Consider the following 14948-nt stretch of genomic DNA (forward strand, 5'->3'; position numbering starts at 1 on the left):
CACCTTTGTATATTATTTTTATATCATATTTATTTTATATTCTATTCTATTACTCGTGTAACCAGAACAACTTGCTTGTGTGTTTGAACATTTAGCGAATAAAGCTTATTTGATTCTGATTGGTTATGATTGTTTTGCTAGTAAATCTAACAAAATGAAACTTTGCACTTGGGGTACATATAATTACAAAAGAATTACAAATACATAATTGTAAATAAACATTTTTTTGTTTATTGTCATTGTTCCTGATTTAAACACTTGGACCATAACAGGCAATTGGGCATACCAATAAAGCACCTATAACTCATGACATTATATGATATCCACAACACATAATGTCTTACACAAATTGAAATAATTCATTAAATTGCATTATCAGAAAGACAGCAATACTACATTTACAAAGCTGTTGGACTTGTGACATATGTGGAATGTGAAACATGTTTTAGACCCCAGATATGATGACAGCTATTTGATTTTAGTTAAAACTCATACGTGATTATTTTGGATGAACTGCAACCATTTAAAATGATGTTGAACACTTTTTACATGAGGGCGGATCAATTTACAGCAACAAGCTAGTAACGGAGAACACAAAATACAATAAAAACACAATAATCTTTTACAGTTTTCTGTCAATATTAGAAATGTGTCTTTTCAAAGTGTAAATACACTGTAAAAATGCTATTACACACATGCTAATTTCTTCTAAATTATGTCCCATAAAAACACATAGCTTTATATTATCAGTTATATTTTTTAATGGACTGTAAATCTTGTAAATGGCGTTTGGCCTAAAAAGTTTTTACTTGTAAAGCAGAAAGCTGCTGTGTTAATAGTGGGGATCTGGGGTAGATATAGCCATCTAATTTAAACAACATGATTAAATGTATTTTATCATGAACATTCATAAATAACTGGATTATATTTACATAGATAATGGCCTAATGAGTAATGCAGAATGTACTATTGTGGACAAAGACTACACTCTATGTACCAGTGTTCACAGTGATCTGAGATGATTTGGCAAAACTAAATCAAAACAAGAGGTTCCAAATATATATTAAAATGCATCATAACATCATAATTTCAATATAGTCATTTCTTTTGAGTAATAAACTAATATCTTGAAAACACAAATGCATACAGGAGATACAGTAAATAGCTAAATGTTCATATATCGAGATGTATATCGGATGAGGGCCACAGAAATGTTTTATAACCACGTCGTTGCTCAAAGTGGAGTCTGTTGTGGTCCTCATTTTCTGTTCTTCAACAAGCAAAATACTGGACTTCATAAGTTTACATAATGAAAATATATGTATATATAGATATATAAATGTCAAGACAGAAATATAGAAAAATATTAATAAAAATAAAAAAGAAATACATACTTGACAACAAAAGTTAATTATAAGCATACAGGGTATACTTAATCCTGGTTGCGTTATGATCAGGGTGTCAGTTTTCCACGAGTCTGAACTTCAGTGTGAGCGGCCAGACTCACATGATTGTGCAGCACTTGCACCTCTGCTTTTCTTTTGAATTGCCTTCTTCTTTTGATTCCTCTTTCTTTGCATCATCCTGAGCTTTGTCAGGACTGGAGGTGCTGCCGTTGGGCGGAGCCTGGTCATCCTTGGCCCCCTCATTTCCTCCTTTGCTCTCTCCATCCTCAATGACCACAAATTCAGCTTTCACTGTTTCCTCCATGCCTAATGCTTTCTTGGTCTCTGCCTCATCCTCTACATTCTTGTAGCCCATAAACACCATGGTGACGGGGTGCTCTGCGCTGGCATTCTCAATGGCTACATCAGGATTGGTGCACTGGAGTTTGGCCTCAATGCCTGTGATCTGTTTCTTGGTGTTTTGATCTGAATTTGGGCTAGGCTGCTGTAGGCCATTTTCAACTGCTGCAATAGATGAACGAAACAGAAAAAAATATTTAACTCACACTGCTGTTTGACTCTGACCAAATGTGAACAACCAGTGAAAAATGCTGGGTTATTAAAATCCATGAAAAGAAACAAACCCAACTGTTGGGTTGCAGATTAACCTATGCTGGGTTGTTATATTAACCCATTAACAGGTCAAATATAGACCATGTTGGTTATTTTAATCCAATAGATGGGGTTAATTGCTTTTTTCCATATGCTGGATTCAAATTAACCCAACCTTTTTAAACAATGTGTTTATTTCAAACCAATATTGTATCAAAAATGGACAAACCCAACTGTTGGGTTGAATTAAACCAGGACATTTTTTATATTCTACAAATATATAATAACTCAACAATGGGTTAAAACAACCCGGCATTTTAGGCTAATTTATAACCAAACAGGTTTTTTTTCCAGAGTGTTGACTTTAAATGGATAAAAATATTATGGGTTATCTTTGTCAGGTTTTGCTTGTTTACAGTGAAACTGCTTAGCAATTTAATATAGACAGCATTCTAGTAAACTAGTGAGGTTGGATAGATTTACATTTTTCTTATACATTTTTGTTGATTAAGGCAGTGCTTGAATTAGCATGCAAAACAAAACAAAACACACTAAAATAATACTTTACATTAAATATATTGTCACACTCACCCTTTACTTTGCCATCAGGTGCCTAGCAGAGAAGACATATGATGTAATATTATTGGGTATTAAATTCTTCACTAAATGTAATAAATGTGAGCAGATAGATATAAGACAACTGAAGCGAAATCTTACATTTTCATTGCCAGCCGTCTCAAGCTCATCGATCTCTTGTTCTAATCTGTTTATTCAAAGAAAAGTTTTGTCAGCCAATGATGAAATTTATGATACATGCGTGATTCTTTTCATTATTGGTACAAATGAATGCATTGTTAAAAAATTCTAGATGAGCCCTAACCTGAGGATGGTCTCCTCCAAAAGTTTGGTTTTGGCTTCATCCTCCTGTAATTGTTTTTGTGCCTCATCCTCTCCACTGGATGGCGCTCCGTCCAAAAGCCACCGCTCTCTTAGGGCTTTCGACTGTCAAAGGAGAGTTAACATCACTTAAACGACAGTTGAAATATTATATTATCTTAACATATAAAACACAAACGTAAAACGATGCTCCGTAATTGCATATTGACAAAATGTGCTCTTGAAAAATTAGATAATGTCAGCTGTGCTGACGTAGACAAATCTCCTTGGTTGTCTGCACCATTAGGGTTAGTGTAGCACATGACCATTAGCTGCCATTAGTTTTTCACTTTAGGGCATTCTTCATTGCTGCTAATGCATACTATGCACATGCTGGAGAGAGGAGCAGGCGCCAGCTGAAAAAGGATTTCCTGCCAAAGCCTCTAGTCCTTGTTTGTAGGAATCAGAAAGCAGGGTGAAATTGGCAATATGAAGAAACTAGAAGATGCACCGCTGCTGACACAGAGAGTTTTGACATCTGTGCCCGACACGTGGCAGATATGCTGAGTACCAGTATGAGTGGGACTTGACTGAGGCTTGTTTCACTTAAGCACCTTGGATATGTGCATTCGGTAAAAAAATATTTTGTGATGAATGAAATGAATATGATTCGAGGGATGAGAATAATTTTGAGGTATACAGCATTACATGAATGAGGGATTGAGTATCGAATGAGACAAGAATAGTAAACTCAAGCACAGCAACAAAATTATACCTATTATGTGCAAGATATTTTTTTGTAAAATAAGTATCTAAACTAAATATGAGAAGAAAGTGCTGATGTAAGGTGACGCTGGACACTGTTGAGAGAATCAGTAATTGAAGACGTATGTGTAACTTTATTCAAAATAAACTAGTTTGGCATTCCAAACAAACCCTGCTGCCAGCTACTACTGCCAACAAAGCTGTTTCTATTCTAGACTGGCTGTCAGAAGAGGCTTTTCTAGGCATCCTGTAGATAAAACAAACAGTGCACATAGGACAGCAAGGATAAGAAATACCACAGCGCTTAACAACACCTGTTGTGTTGTTCATAAAGTGCTTAAAAATGAAAAATGAGGATAGAACTTGCTTTGGAGGCAAACAACCGTCAACTTTAATTAAATCAAGACTGATTTATTTGAACTTTGAGACCTAAAGTATTTTTTGGCTCCAACTTATTTTGCCCTACCTAAACTTCATTACCTTTTAAGAACAAATGAATGTTTTACAGATGTTTTTGACCATGTTTAAGGAACACGACTACAAAATCAGAGCCTCACGAGAAAACACCGCTTACACAGATTAATGCAATGCTCTACTCGTACAGTACAAGTTTAATACAATTAATTACATTTGACATGCGTGTAAGTGGAAAACATGATTATACATATTTAAATTATTTTTAAAGCTTAATTTAGTTTTGGAAGAGTTGGATAAGATACTGTGTGTATTTGACCTCAGACCTCATAACTGTTTAACAGGGCAAATCATTTATGTCCAAGGAAAGCCTTTGCAAATATTATAAGCATCTGCTAATTGGATATTAAATAGAATCAATCAAATATACTGAAAAGGAAACAATATCCCTCTCATCAATGTAAGAGGAAAAATACAAAATGTAATCTAAAAAGAGTGTTTAATTTAACAGTCAAATGCACCGTGAAGACTGACGCAAACAATCACATTCTGCAGAACTTGCAGTTAATTCTGCTTCCTTAAAATGTATTTTTTGCCAAAACACTGTCTCCTATTCAGTCTTCTTAACCAGACTTTCAACTTATAAACATAAAAAGTCTGGATCAGTATTAAACATATTTATCAATACCAATGAACGAGAAGTTACTATGCTTTGATTTATATCTTGTAACCCACAGTAATAGCAATATTCCCAACAGGCCAAGTCGGCCCTCTGTTTTTTTCCTCATACTTCAGCCCCACCACCCTTTGTGACTGCAAATTCTGGCATCCTGACAGATATACTGACATCACCACATGTTCACACCCATCCACAAGCACATGCAATACAATCACAGCACAGAGGGGAGGACAAAGGATCTGAGTCTCACTCGGTAGGAAACAGGGCTTGATCCATTGTTCCCAATAGAGCAGAATCCCTTATGCCCTAAAACAATGGCAGGTATGAAACTAACAAACAAAAAATATCACGTCGTGACAGATAACAAAAGGGAAACAATTGCCTTGCCGGATATTTGGTAGCTGAGAACAGGCACGGAGGCAAGCTTTTCTTGATCACTCAATCGCTGCAGCACGCTTGGGATATTTGGGATTTGCAGAAATTAAGAGGTTTTTACATTTTGGCCTGATTGATTAAACATCATGATAATAATTTATGCAGTTAAAATATCAATACACATATTTTAGTTTATCTAATGGATCAGCTTAGTTAAGGTGACCTCTACAATAAGTGTAAACACGGCAGGTCTGTGGTACTTGTGACATTGTTCATGTCCAAACACAGCCATATTGAATCAAGCAAAGACTTTTAAGTGGGACAACCTGTTGTTTAAACAGTGAGGTACAATATTACCCACTTTTAAAGAATAGTTCACTGGAAAATCACTTCATAGTCACTCTCATGCCATCCTAGGTGTACTGTATGTGACCTTTATTTCCTCAGCCAAACCAAAATCAGGGTTACAATACATTTCCTGGCTTTGTAAATTCAGCGAATAAGGTTTTGAAGCACTTAACAGACCGCCTTGTGTGGTAAGTTCAAATATGGTTCACAATGAATTTTATTGGTTCTGACGTGTCTCATGACTAGGGTCTTATCCAGAACCGGGTCTGTTTTTTTAAAAGAACCAGAACCGTGAGCAATTTATAAGTTTTGGTTCCAAAAATGCCTGCGATGGGTTGGCACTCCATCCAGGGTGTATCCTGCCTTGATGCCCGTTGACTCCTGAGATAGGCACAGGCTCCCCGTGACCCGAGGTAGTTCGGATAAGTGGTAGAAAATGGAATGGAATGGTTCCAAAAATGGTTCTGGTGTGACGTGTGGCCAAACGCTGTGAGCAGCCTTGTGCCACCGTTTCCCATAAATGATGTCACAAACCAAAGAGAAACGCAGCGCCGCTTCTTTAATCACTGAAAACATTGTTTTCAATAACTGTCCACGCACTCCACAGACGTGCCACACCTTTAACTGGCAAACACATCAGTTTACATAACTGTGCATCCCAGACGCATTGCCCAAAGAAGCGGACTGGCCATCTGGTGTTCCGGGACCTTTACTGGTGGCCCGCCACTTTTGGGGCCCGGAACGGACGCTTGGGCCACTCAGACGGACGTATTATAAATGCTAATGGACACAACGGGAATGCAGAAGACACGTATGAATGCCCCGCTCCGGACCGACCCGACCATGCAACCCAACTCCCAGAAATGGTGGAGGGCCGTTGTGGGCCAAAAAACCTGGGCCGATTTTCTTCACATTCCATCCCTGATCACACCTTATCTGTGATGTCACATTGTTGACGGTCCGTGCACTCCACAGACGCGTCACACCTCGTCTTGTCGAACACAACGTTTTCCTGTATGAGCACTCACATCCTTGATAACTATGCTGCATATTATTTTGTTTGACTCTACACACTGGCAGCGCGCAACTCCTGCCGCCACTAATGTACATTATACTTCTTTGATATTGTCATTTACATTACCTATCAACCTTTATGGACCAGTAGACTGATATTGTTATGTACATAGGAGGGTTAGATTATTTAGTGTACGGGTCATTTCAAGAGTGATAAACAAAGTGATGGAAAATACTTATTTTCAGGCATTTTAAATGTTAAAAATGTGGAAAGCAACAAATGACAGTTAACATTTAAAAACGAAATTTTCTTTATTTTGTTTAATATTTCATTAATTTAGGGAAAAGAGCAAATGTCTTAGCCCTCATCAGACTATTTGGATGTTATTGGTAGTGTAAATCAACTTTAAAGCACATGTGATTGATGGAGTAGCATTACTCAACATTACTTACTACCTTACAGTCAGCAAGAATACATTCAATTAAAAAAAAAAGTGAAATAGTAAAAAAAAATATTGATTTTAAATGTAACCGCAATTCTATCCGGGAATCATTTGGCAAAAATGTAACCGGAATCGGAACAGGAAAATTTCTTACGATACCCCATCCTACTCGTGACTAGTTGTCATATGCGTTGTGACGAAATTTTCTTTGGGTAAAGAAAGGAATTCATATGCACCTAAGATGGCATGAAAGAGTGTAAATAAGGGGGTTGTTATTTTCCCGGAAACCTATTTTTTATGTCATTATTTTCAGAGTTATTTTTACAACACCGGAATGCGTATAAAACTGGACCGTTCAATCAGCAAGGGTTTCAGTACAAATAAAATAAAATACTTAAAATACTCATTAAAAACTTTCAAGATTCCCAGAAAATGTAGATGGGTGTTACAAAACATTTGCAAAACCACTACACTTGCAATAACAATGCAGAATTTATTTAAAGGGAGGATACAGATTTTTTCCCCTGTCCCTTCAAACAGGAAACTGCTGTTAAAACTTCCCCTCCACTTTCAGCGACTTCAAAACTCTCCAAAAATCAATCTCACATTATGAATTTCAACACTAAGCCTTTAAATAGAAATGTAAAGTCTGACTATAGACAGTTAGTAAATTACCTAAGCAGGACGCACCAAAGCACTCTGACCTTTAACCCTTGTCTGCCAGCAGTCTAAATAATGACATATAGTGACACAGCCAATGAATACAGACACAGAAGAAAGAAGCTACATCAATGAGGAACCCATATGGGTGCGAGGGTTTTTAATATAAAGGATATTTACAATTGAATAGTATTTAGTGTTTTAAAACATTCACTATCTATTAGTTATTATTTCTTGACTACCTTGAGATGCTGCAGTTGCCTGCGGTCATCTTCCAGTTGTCTTCTTTTGTTCTCAATCTCACCCTCCCTCTTTCTTTTCTCCTGAAAGACAGAGAAAGAGTTTCAAAGTCATCCACATACATTTTTCTGAACATGAAATAACCTCTGTGGAAATCTTATTTAACAAAACACACATGTATATGCAGACTTAAAAATAAAATCTACAAAAAGTCCTTCACAGCATATCATACAAGTACTATTTTTATTTCCAATAAGTCTAAAGAACCTTTTTTCACAACAAAGAATATTTTGTGAAACAGAAAAAATCCTCAGATGGTGTAGATCTTTATAAAAACATTCAGACAAATTTTTTGCTTTTATGACATTCTTAAGCACCTTTATTTTGTAGTTAAAGAAACTGCCCACTAGACATTATTTCAATTTTATTTGTATACCACACATAATGCAAGCTTATAAATTTGACTAATGGCAGTATCCCATGAGTCAGAGTATGTCTACATCTAGGCTTGTTGTCGTTATTGAATCTATCACTTCCTCACCATGTCATAATGCTGAAATCGCATGTCTCTCTGTAACTTTTTTCAGAGAAAGGTTCAAAACATACAGCTAAAGGCAGCTTTCATCTGGTGAGAAGTCCCATCAATAATTAAACGCACAAAAGTGCTTAAGCTCTGATGGCTCAACATGCATTAGCCATTATAGATGGTCATGGACATACTGTAGTGGGACTGTTACTGGGGAGAAAATATCCCACAAGACTTAAATCCCTTAAACCTCTGTGAGCATCTATCTGTATCCCAATGCTGATGCTAAACATTTTCAAACATAACTACCATTCAAAAGTTTAGTCACTTGACTGAAATGTTTTTCATGAGATAAAAACCTTAAGATCTAAAGACATCTGACACAGATTCCATAGTTGTGTTCCATGCTTGTATTGTTACAGTTTTGAAGAAGAAAAAGTGACCCTAAACATTTCAACACTAGTGTGTTTTATAATTGACGTCTATATTTACTCACAGCAATAGCCCGGAGTCTCTCTTGCTGTGACAAATCTTCCGACATCCTGCAGAAAAGAGCAGTGGAATTAGATTAAAGCCATAACAAGAGTAATGGAGCAATTAGGATCACTTTTCATTTAACTTAGTAAAAAGAAAATGCCACCAGCACACTGCAAAGGATACAATATAGGTAATGTAGCTCATATATTACCATCTGTATATTGTACCAGGTATTTCTGGGCCAAGACTGTTCAATCGTGGATATTCACTAATGGATATTCTTGGATTGATAAATCCTGTCTTCAACTTTACAGCGGGCTGGATACACTTTTTTTTAAAGTTTACAATACACACACATCCTAACTTTCTAGATAATGTATAATCTTTATCGTAGTAGAGCGAAGCCGATGTCTGTAAATATTATTGATTTTACATCATATTACTATTAAAAATTAAGTAATACATGTTTGTTATGCTTAAATGCAGTATTTTCCAAAAAACAAACTTAACAACTTGGACCAAAAAAAATCCTCTCAATCATTACTGATTCACAGTTTAACACCAAAAAATAACCAACTTTGATTTTGAATAATTTCCTGTCTATCACAATCCATGTTCATTGTCCAAGTGTGAGATATGTTAGATGTACATTTATGCTTGTAACACTGTTACACTTTAACACAGTAACTACAAAAATCCAACTTTAAACAGTGATTTGTGTGAGGAATTGTTGTGTCAGATACAGAGGCTTTGTCTACTTCCTCACAAGCAAAATCTCTAAGATAACAGCTCTTGCAGTTCCATATGTTTTATAGATGGACCCTTATTTATGTTTACACATGCTTCTCTCTTGTAAAATATGAGTCGATTGAAATCGATCAGAGAAATGGCTGACTGTTTTACTCTTTTCAGAAATCAAACTAAAGTTATACACTGGCAGAATGCAAATCTGTTCCCAGAACGCAGCTGATCACAGCGGTCCAGCAGAGATGCAAGAAGAGGAAAGTTATGAATGGCATGCAAATTTCATGACTGTTAACAGTCCTTTGAATTCCTTCCTAAATTGGTTCCAGAACTCTGACATACAGTCAGCTAAACCTAAAGAAAAGAGCAACTCTACTGAAGAAAAGAAGGAAAAATAACTGCTTCATGCAACAAGCACATTTTTGGCTACCTAAGATCTGTGAAAAAAAACCAAAGAGCGAATTTCAACCATTTCAAATCATTCCTGTTGCTTAATCGTTCCACTCCGAGCTGATCCATGCCAGCCGGTTCGTAAATGGTTTAATTTTCCACCAGAGCTGATAAGGGAAATCCTTAGAATGTAAACACAAGAGACTGAGCTATAACGTCTCTGCTCGCACGTAGTTATACTGATTTGAGATGATATATTTGCTGTATCATATCGCATTTTATTTATTTGTATTGATTGGAGCATCAACAAAAATAACTTCTCTGCACGCATTCCGGGCTGAGAACAGTTTGTAATCGTGCCATGTCGAACCAGGAAAAGCACGCAAAGTCATCTTTGCACTTTTAATATGGTGGAGCATGTTGTTAACAACATTCAAACTTAAACAAACATCAACATGAGCATGACGGTGTTCAGTGGTTTTAAAGCTGTTTGCTACATCGATCTGTCTTTTGACAAGGAGGCAAACACACAATGAAAGGATTGAGCAAAACTAACAATAAGTAATAAAAAGGGACAGATTAAAAAAAGGTCAACAATGAAATAAGAAGTTGGCCAAGAAGGGAAGACCGAGCCCAACCTGGCACAAAGATGTCTTTTGTCATAGCCTGTTTTATATGGTTCTGCATTTGTCCAAAGAAAAAGAGCTTCTCTGGTGAAAAACAGCTGCAGGGGAAAACATCCAGCTGATTAGAAATCTCAATGGCCCACCAGAGAAGAACCTGTCACATGTTCTCTCTCTCACTGAGCAAACTGTAAAATGTTTGTTGATATGTTATCTCTCTCCTCTATATTTTATTTTTACCATCTGATATCAGACCTCAAGAATCAGCATGGAACCCATCATGTGAGATGAAATCAAAGCAAATGATTTACTTGTGTTGGTAAACACAAACTTACCCGAAATCAACAGAGAGACCACACATTTTATATTAACACCTGGTTTTAAAGCATTATGCATGATGCTGCATTTGAGATCCCACTGTCATGAATCATGTAGAAAGGCCAACTTACAAAACACGAAGTACGCTGACAGAAAGAAACACTAAGCAAACGATACACGGATAACAATAGACAAAACACGCATAACAATTTTCTATAAACTAACGTTTTTTTTTATCTAAATGTCAACAATCCCGCAGTCACATTTGATCCTGACCTTCAAGTTATTTTCATGGATGTATAAAACAGTTTTAGGGTTGCTCAGTAATATCTTCCTTTAAAGGTTTGCTTAATTGAGGATAAATATAACCAGATTTTAAACTCTAATAAAATGCAAATTAGATCAACACTGCATCAGTGGTTTGAGAATGAGAAACTCTTTGAAAAGTTCCAACACCATGCAGCCATTTCCTTTCGCCACATCTCATTGACAGCATTGGAAAAGCATTTGGGAGTCCAGGAAAAACACAACACTAGCCATCTTTATCCAATCTGTTATGTCTCCAGTGCAGTTGCACTTATCTTAGAGCTTGTTTCCCCCTTTAGTCCACTGCTGGGCAACACACTAAAGCCATACTGTGACCTTTTCAAAGGATCACTCATAGGCCAACAAAAGTGTTTAAAATGCCAAAAGTGACAAAGAGCAGCCAATAGATAATCATGGCACGAGTGCTGATGAGAGAACCGAATGCACTAAACTCATGCCAAAGCATTAACCAAAGACCTTAGACATAAACCAAAGTTCAATTTAATTTAAGCTTTGTTTTGACAAAAAAATGTCAGGTCCTATTTAAGCATTAGCTAGTACAAATTACAACAATGCAGACCCATCTTCATTCCTCAGAGACAAGGATGGTGACGCAAATCTCTCCTGAGAGCACTTTCTCTCTCTGGATTTTTTATGGCTTGTAGGATAATATAACTCAATTTAACGGCATGCTACATTGAACAAAGCGTATTGAAAATCTAAAATCAGTTCATTTGTTGCGAAATTGTAGAGCACTCAGGAAAACAATGCAGCCGTATTAAAGACTTTTTTCAGTGGTAGTTAAAAAACAAACAAATTAAGAACCATTTGAGATTTTTTAATATGAATTGTTTTTAATACATGACACAAAATGTGTAATCAAACTTGACCATAAAAGCCAAACCCCTAACGAACTAACTCACGAACAGATAGAAAAGCATTCCGTTACATTCAAAGTGGTATTTGATTGGGAGGAATGTGGGAGGGAGACCTGAGAAACTTCAACATGAGGATCTTGAGCAGGTCCAGATTAGCTGGTCTGGATACCAAGATACACTCCCTTTTTCTGAGATCTGCAATAAGCAAGGTTCCCGCCAATGTGTGGGGAGAAGAAAAGGAAGGAAGGATACCAACATCCTAAATCAGACCACGGGTGCATACATACATTTCAAGCATACAGAATGTAGGTCTCACCAACTGCTTCAAAGGACTCTCTCCACTAGTGCTGAAACCCTGGTTCTTAAAGATCAACCCTAAGTAAATTTACTCCATTACCACTTTCAAAAATGTTTAAACTGACATCCATTGCTAAAGATCTCCTTTGGTCAGTTTTTAAAAGTAGTCAAAGTGTGCACTCAAGATTTTAACGGCTATTAGGGTATTTTCATAAGGGCTGACGTGAGCACTGCAGAGAGGGCTATATCAGAAGAGCCCGTCCCAGCTCAAGCTACTGCTATTATCTGTTACAGAGCTCTGATAGAGAAAGGGAAATATATAGGTGAGGGGTTAAAGCATCAGTGGCAGAGCTGTTTAATTTTAACTCTTAACCTTGTCCAGTTAGGGGCAGCTGTCAGGAGCCCTTGCTGGACTGTTACAACTGTGAAGTGACAGACCACAAGATCACAACAACATATACTGTATGTATTTTTGAATTCTTTGGGTTAAATGTCACATTCAAGCATGCCAGTAAAATGTTTCAAGATACAGATATACATGATGTATCCACATTGCCATAAAAATGTATCTACCATAGAGAATTCCTTTTAAAAATGTTTGATACCTTGTCAAAACAACAAGATGGATGAACTCCAGACATTGAGATACAGACATTTAAAAATAATTTAAAAAAAAAACGTGCAGTCAAGTTCCTAACAGAAAATGTTTGTTAACACAAAAAATGATTAATTTATAAAATTAACCCCAAAATAACCACGATTTTACAATAGTAGTGTAGTTTAACCATGATATTTCTATACAACTATTTGCTTAACCATATTATATGTAGGAAAACTTTTGCTATAATAACACCCTGATTCATCTTTTTAATAGAAAGATTGTGGGCTACATACTGGGTTAGGCCTATGCGTAAACTTTTGGCAACCTCCAACGAGTTTACGCAAGTATTTGAAATGATAATATTTTCTCTAAAAGTTACCAGAAACCCCTGAACTAATTGAATTATCAGTCACACAAAGCGACCTCGTCCTCGAGTCAATAATGCAAGTCTGTATGTCTGCTCATCAATGGTGATGCTTTGGTGGCCGCAGTGACCTAGTGCCTCAAATGTTCACCCCTGCCCAAACTTGATTGTTAAATCAAGAATATGTAACCGCGTTGACACAACTGTCTCGTCCTGTCATTCTCCTCCATAGGTAAACACGAGACATGCATTTCACAGTATTTACAAAAGCACAAACTGTGTTACGCAACCCTGGTAATAAAAATGCTTCGTGGAACAGTGCATCGCGTAACCACTATTGCGGTCTTGTTTTCACATCGTCCTTGTCGAAAAGAAAGCGTTTCCAGCTGGAGAACGAGCGCACGATCGACGATGTGGGTGTGGGGAGGCTCAAATCTGAGACAGAATAACCGCATCAGAGGTGATGCTCAACACGACACGCTCCGAAGAATATTTGACTTTACGCGCGGAAAAACTCGTTCAGATTTACAAACTGAATGATTAATATCCAGTTGTGTAAGAGGGAGTTTTGCATCATTTGATGTTGAATCCAGGTCTGCACGGCCATATTGGATCATCCCACCCTGTTTCATCACTATATAACGAGATGTGGTTCTTCCCCACACCCGAACACTAAACCCATGCTGATGTTAGAAGAGGACGCGCTGCAAAGCGCATCTTGTTGTCCTTTCACTGAATATAAAAATGATTGATTTACGCGATATTTGATGAAAGACGAAACGCGCGTAAAGTCTGATACTATCCGACTGTTTTCTCTGTCGAAAAGTAACTGTAACATTGTAACACCATTACGCGCAATTATGTTATTCTTGCTGTCTTAATAAAACCACATCCTGTCTTCCATATTTAAGAATATTGACCGGACTATTGAAAGCGCCAATGGCATGACAAGCTTACAGCAGTGTAAAAATGGTCATAAAACCACAAGAAAAATCACAATTGTTTTGAATCAAATAAATACTCACTCGGTTGCCAGACCTGTTCCCCTTGAATAGGAAATGTATCACTTGCCTCCGCTTAGAAAAAGCCAAACCCCCGCTCAGAGGCGTATACGATACAGGTAATCAATATGACTAGGGTACTACAATGTAATGATGGGCATTAATTCTGTTCTCCGCCCGGGTTGCACGTTCAGCTCCTGGAAGGGAGGTGTAGTCTTGTTTTCCGGGGAGCGGCGCTCAACCCGACGGTGAATATTTCTGTCTGCGTCCCTTTACAGCTAATCTCTCTCTCTCTCTCTCTCTCTCTCTCTCTCTCTCTCTCTCTCTCTCTCTCTCACATGGCTTGATGGGTTGGGATGGAGCGCGAGACTGAGTCTATACTAGCCTTTGTTTCCCGCGCGACTGTGTTGTAGGGTAGGCAATGTCTGGCATCTCCTGTTAGTGAGAGTGAGATGCTTAGAAACGCCTCCCTCCGGACACACTCGAGGGCTGTGACTTTGCCCAGCACAAACATTTTTTTACGATGTAGGCTAAATAGAAAATATACCATTTTGTTTGTTTATGATAATGCCAGCTGCAACATTTCGGATTTATTTGACACACGTTGTAGTG

General features: G+C 37.3%; 1 protein-coding gene across 1 annotated transcript; it reads right to left on the reverse strand.

Moving 5' to 3' along the window:
• Positions 1-214: 214 nt before the first annotated feature.
• palm1b (paralemmin 1b) lies at positions 215-14753 on the reverse strand. Its single transcript, XM_056744407.1, has 7 exons — positions 14361-14753; positions 8834-8879; positions 7814-7894; positions 2878-2999; positions 2715-2760; positions 2589-2610; positions 215-1910 (listed from the first exon to the last, which is right to left on the reverse strand). The coding sequence occupies exons 2-7, from the start codon at positions 8876-8878 to the stop codon at positions 1504-1506; spliced, it is 723 nt and encodes a 240-aa protein (XP_056600385.1). The 5' UTR covers position 8879; positions 14361-14753; the 3' UTR covers positions 215-1503.
• Positions 14754-14948: the final 195 nt, after the last annotated feature.

Source organism: Triplophysa dalaica, chromosome 3 (assembly GCF_015846415.1).
Source record: "Triplophysa dalaica isolate WHDGS20190420 chromosome 3, ASM1584641v1, whole genome shotgun sequence".
NCBI classification, from domain to species: domain Eukaryota; kingdom Metazoa; phylum Chordata; class Actinopteri; order Cypriniformes; family Nemacheilidae; genus Triplophysa; species Triplophysa dalaica.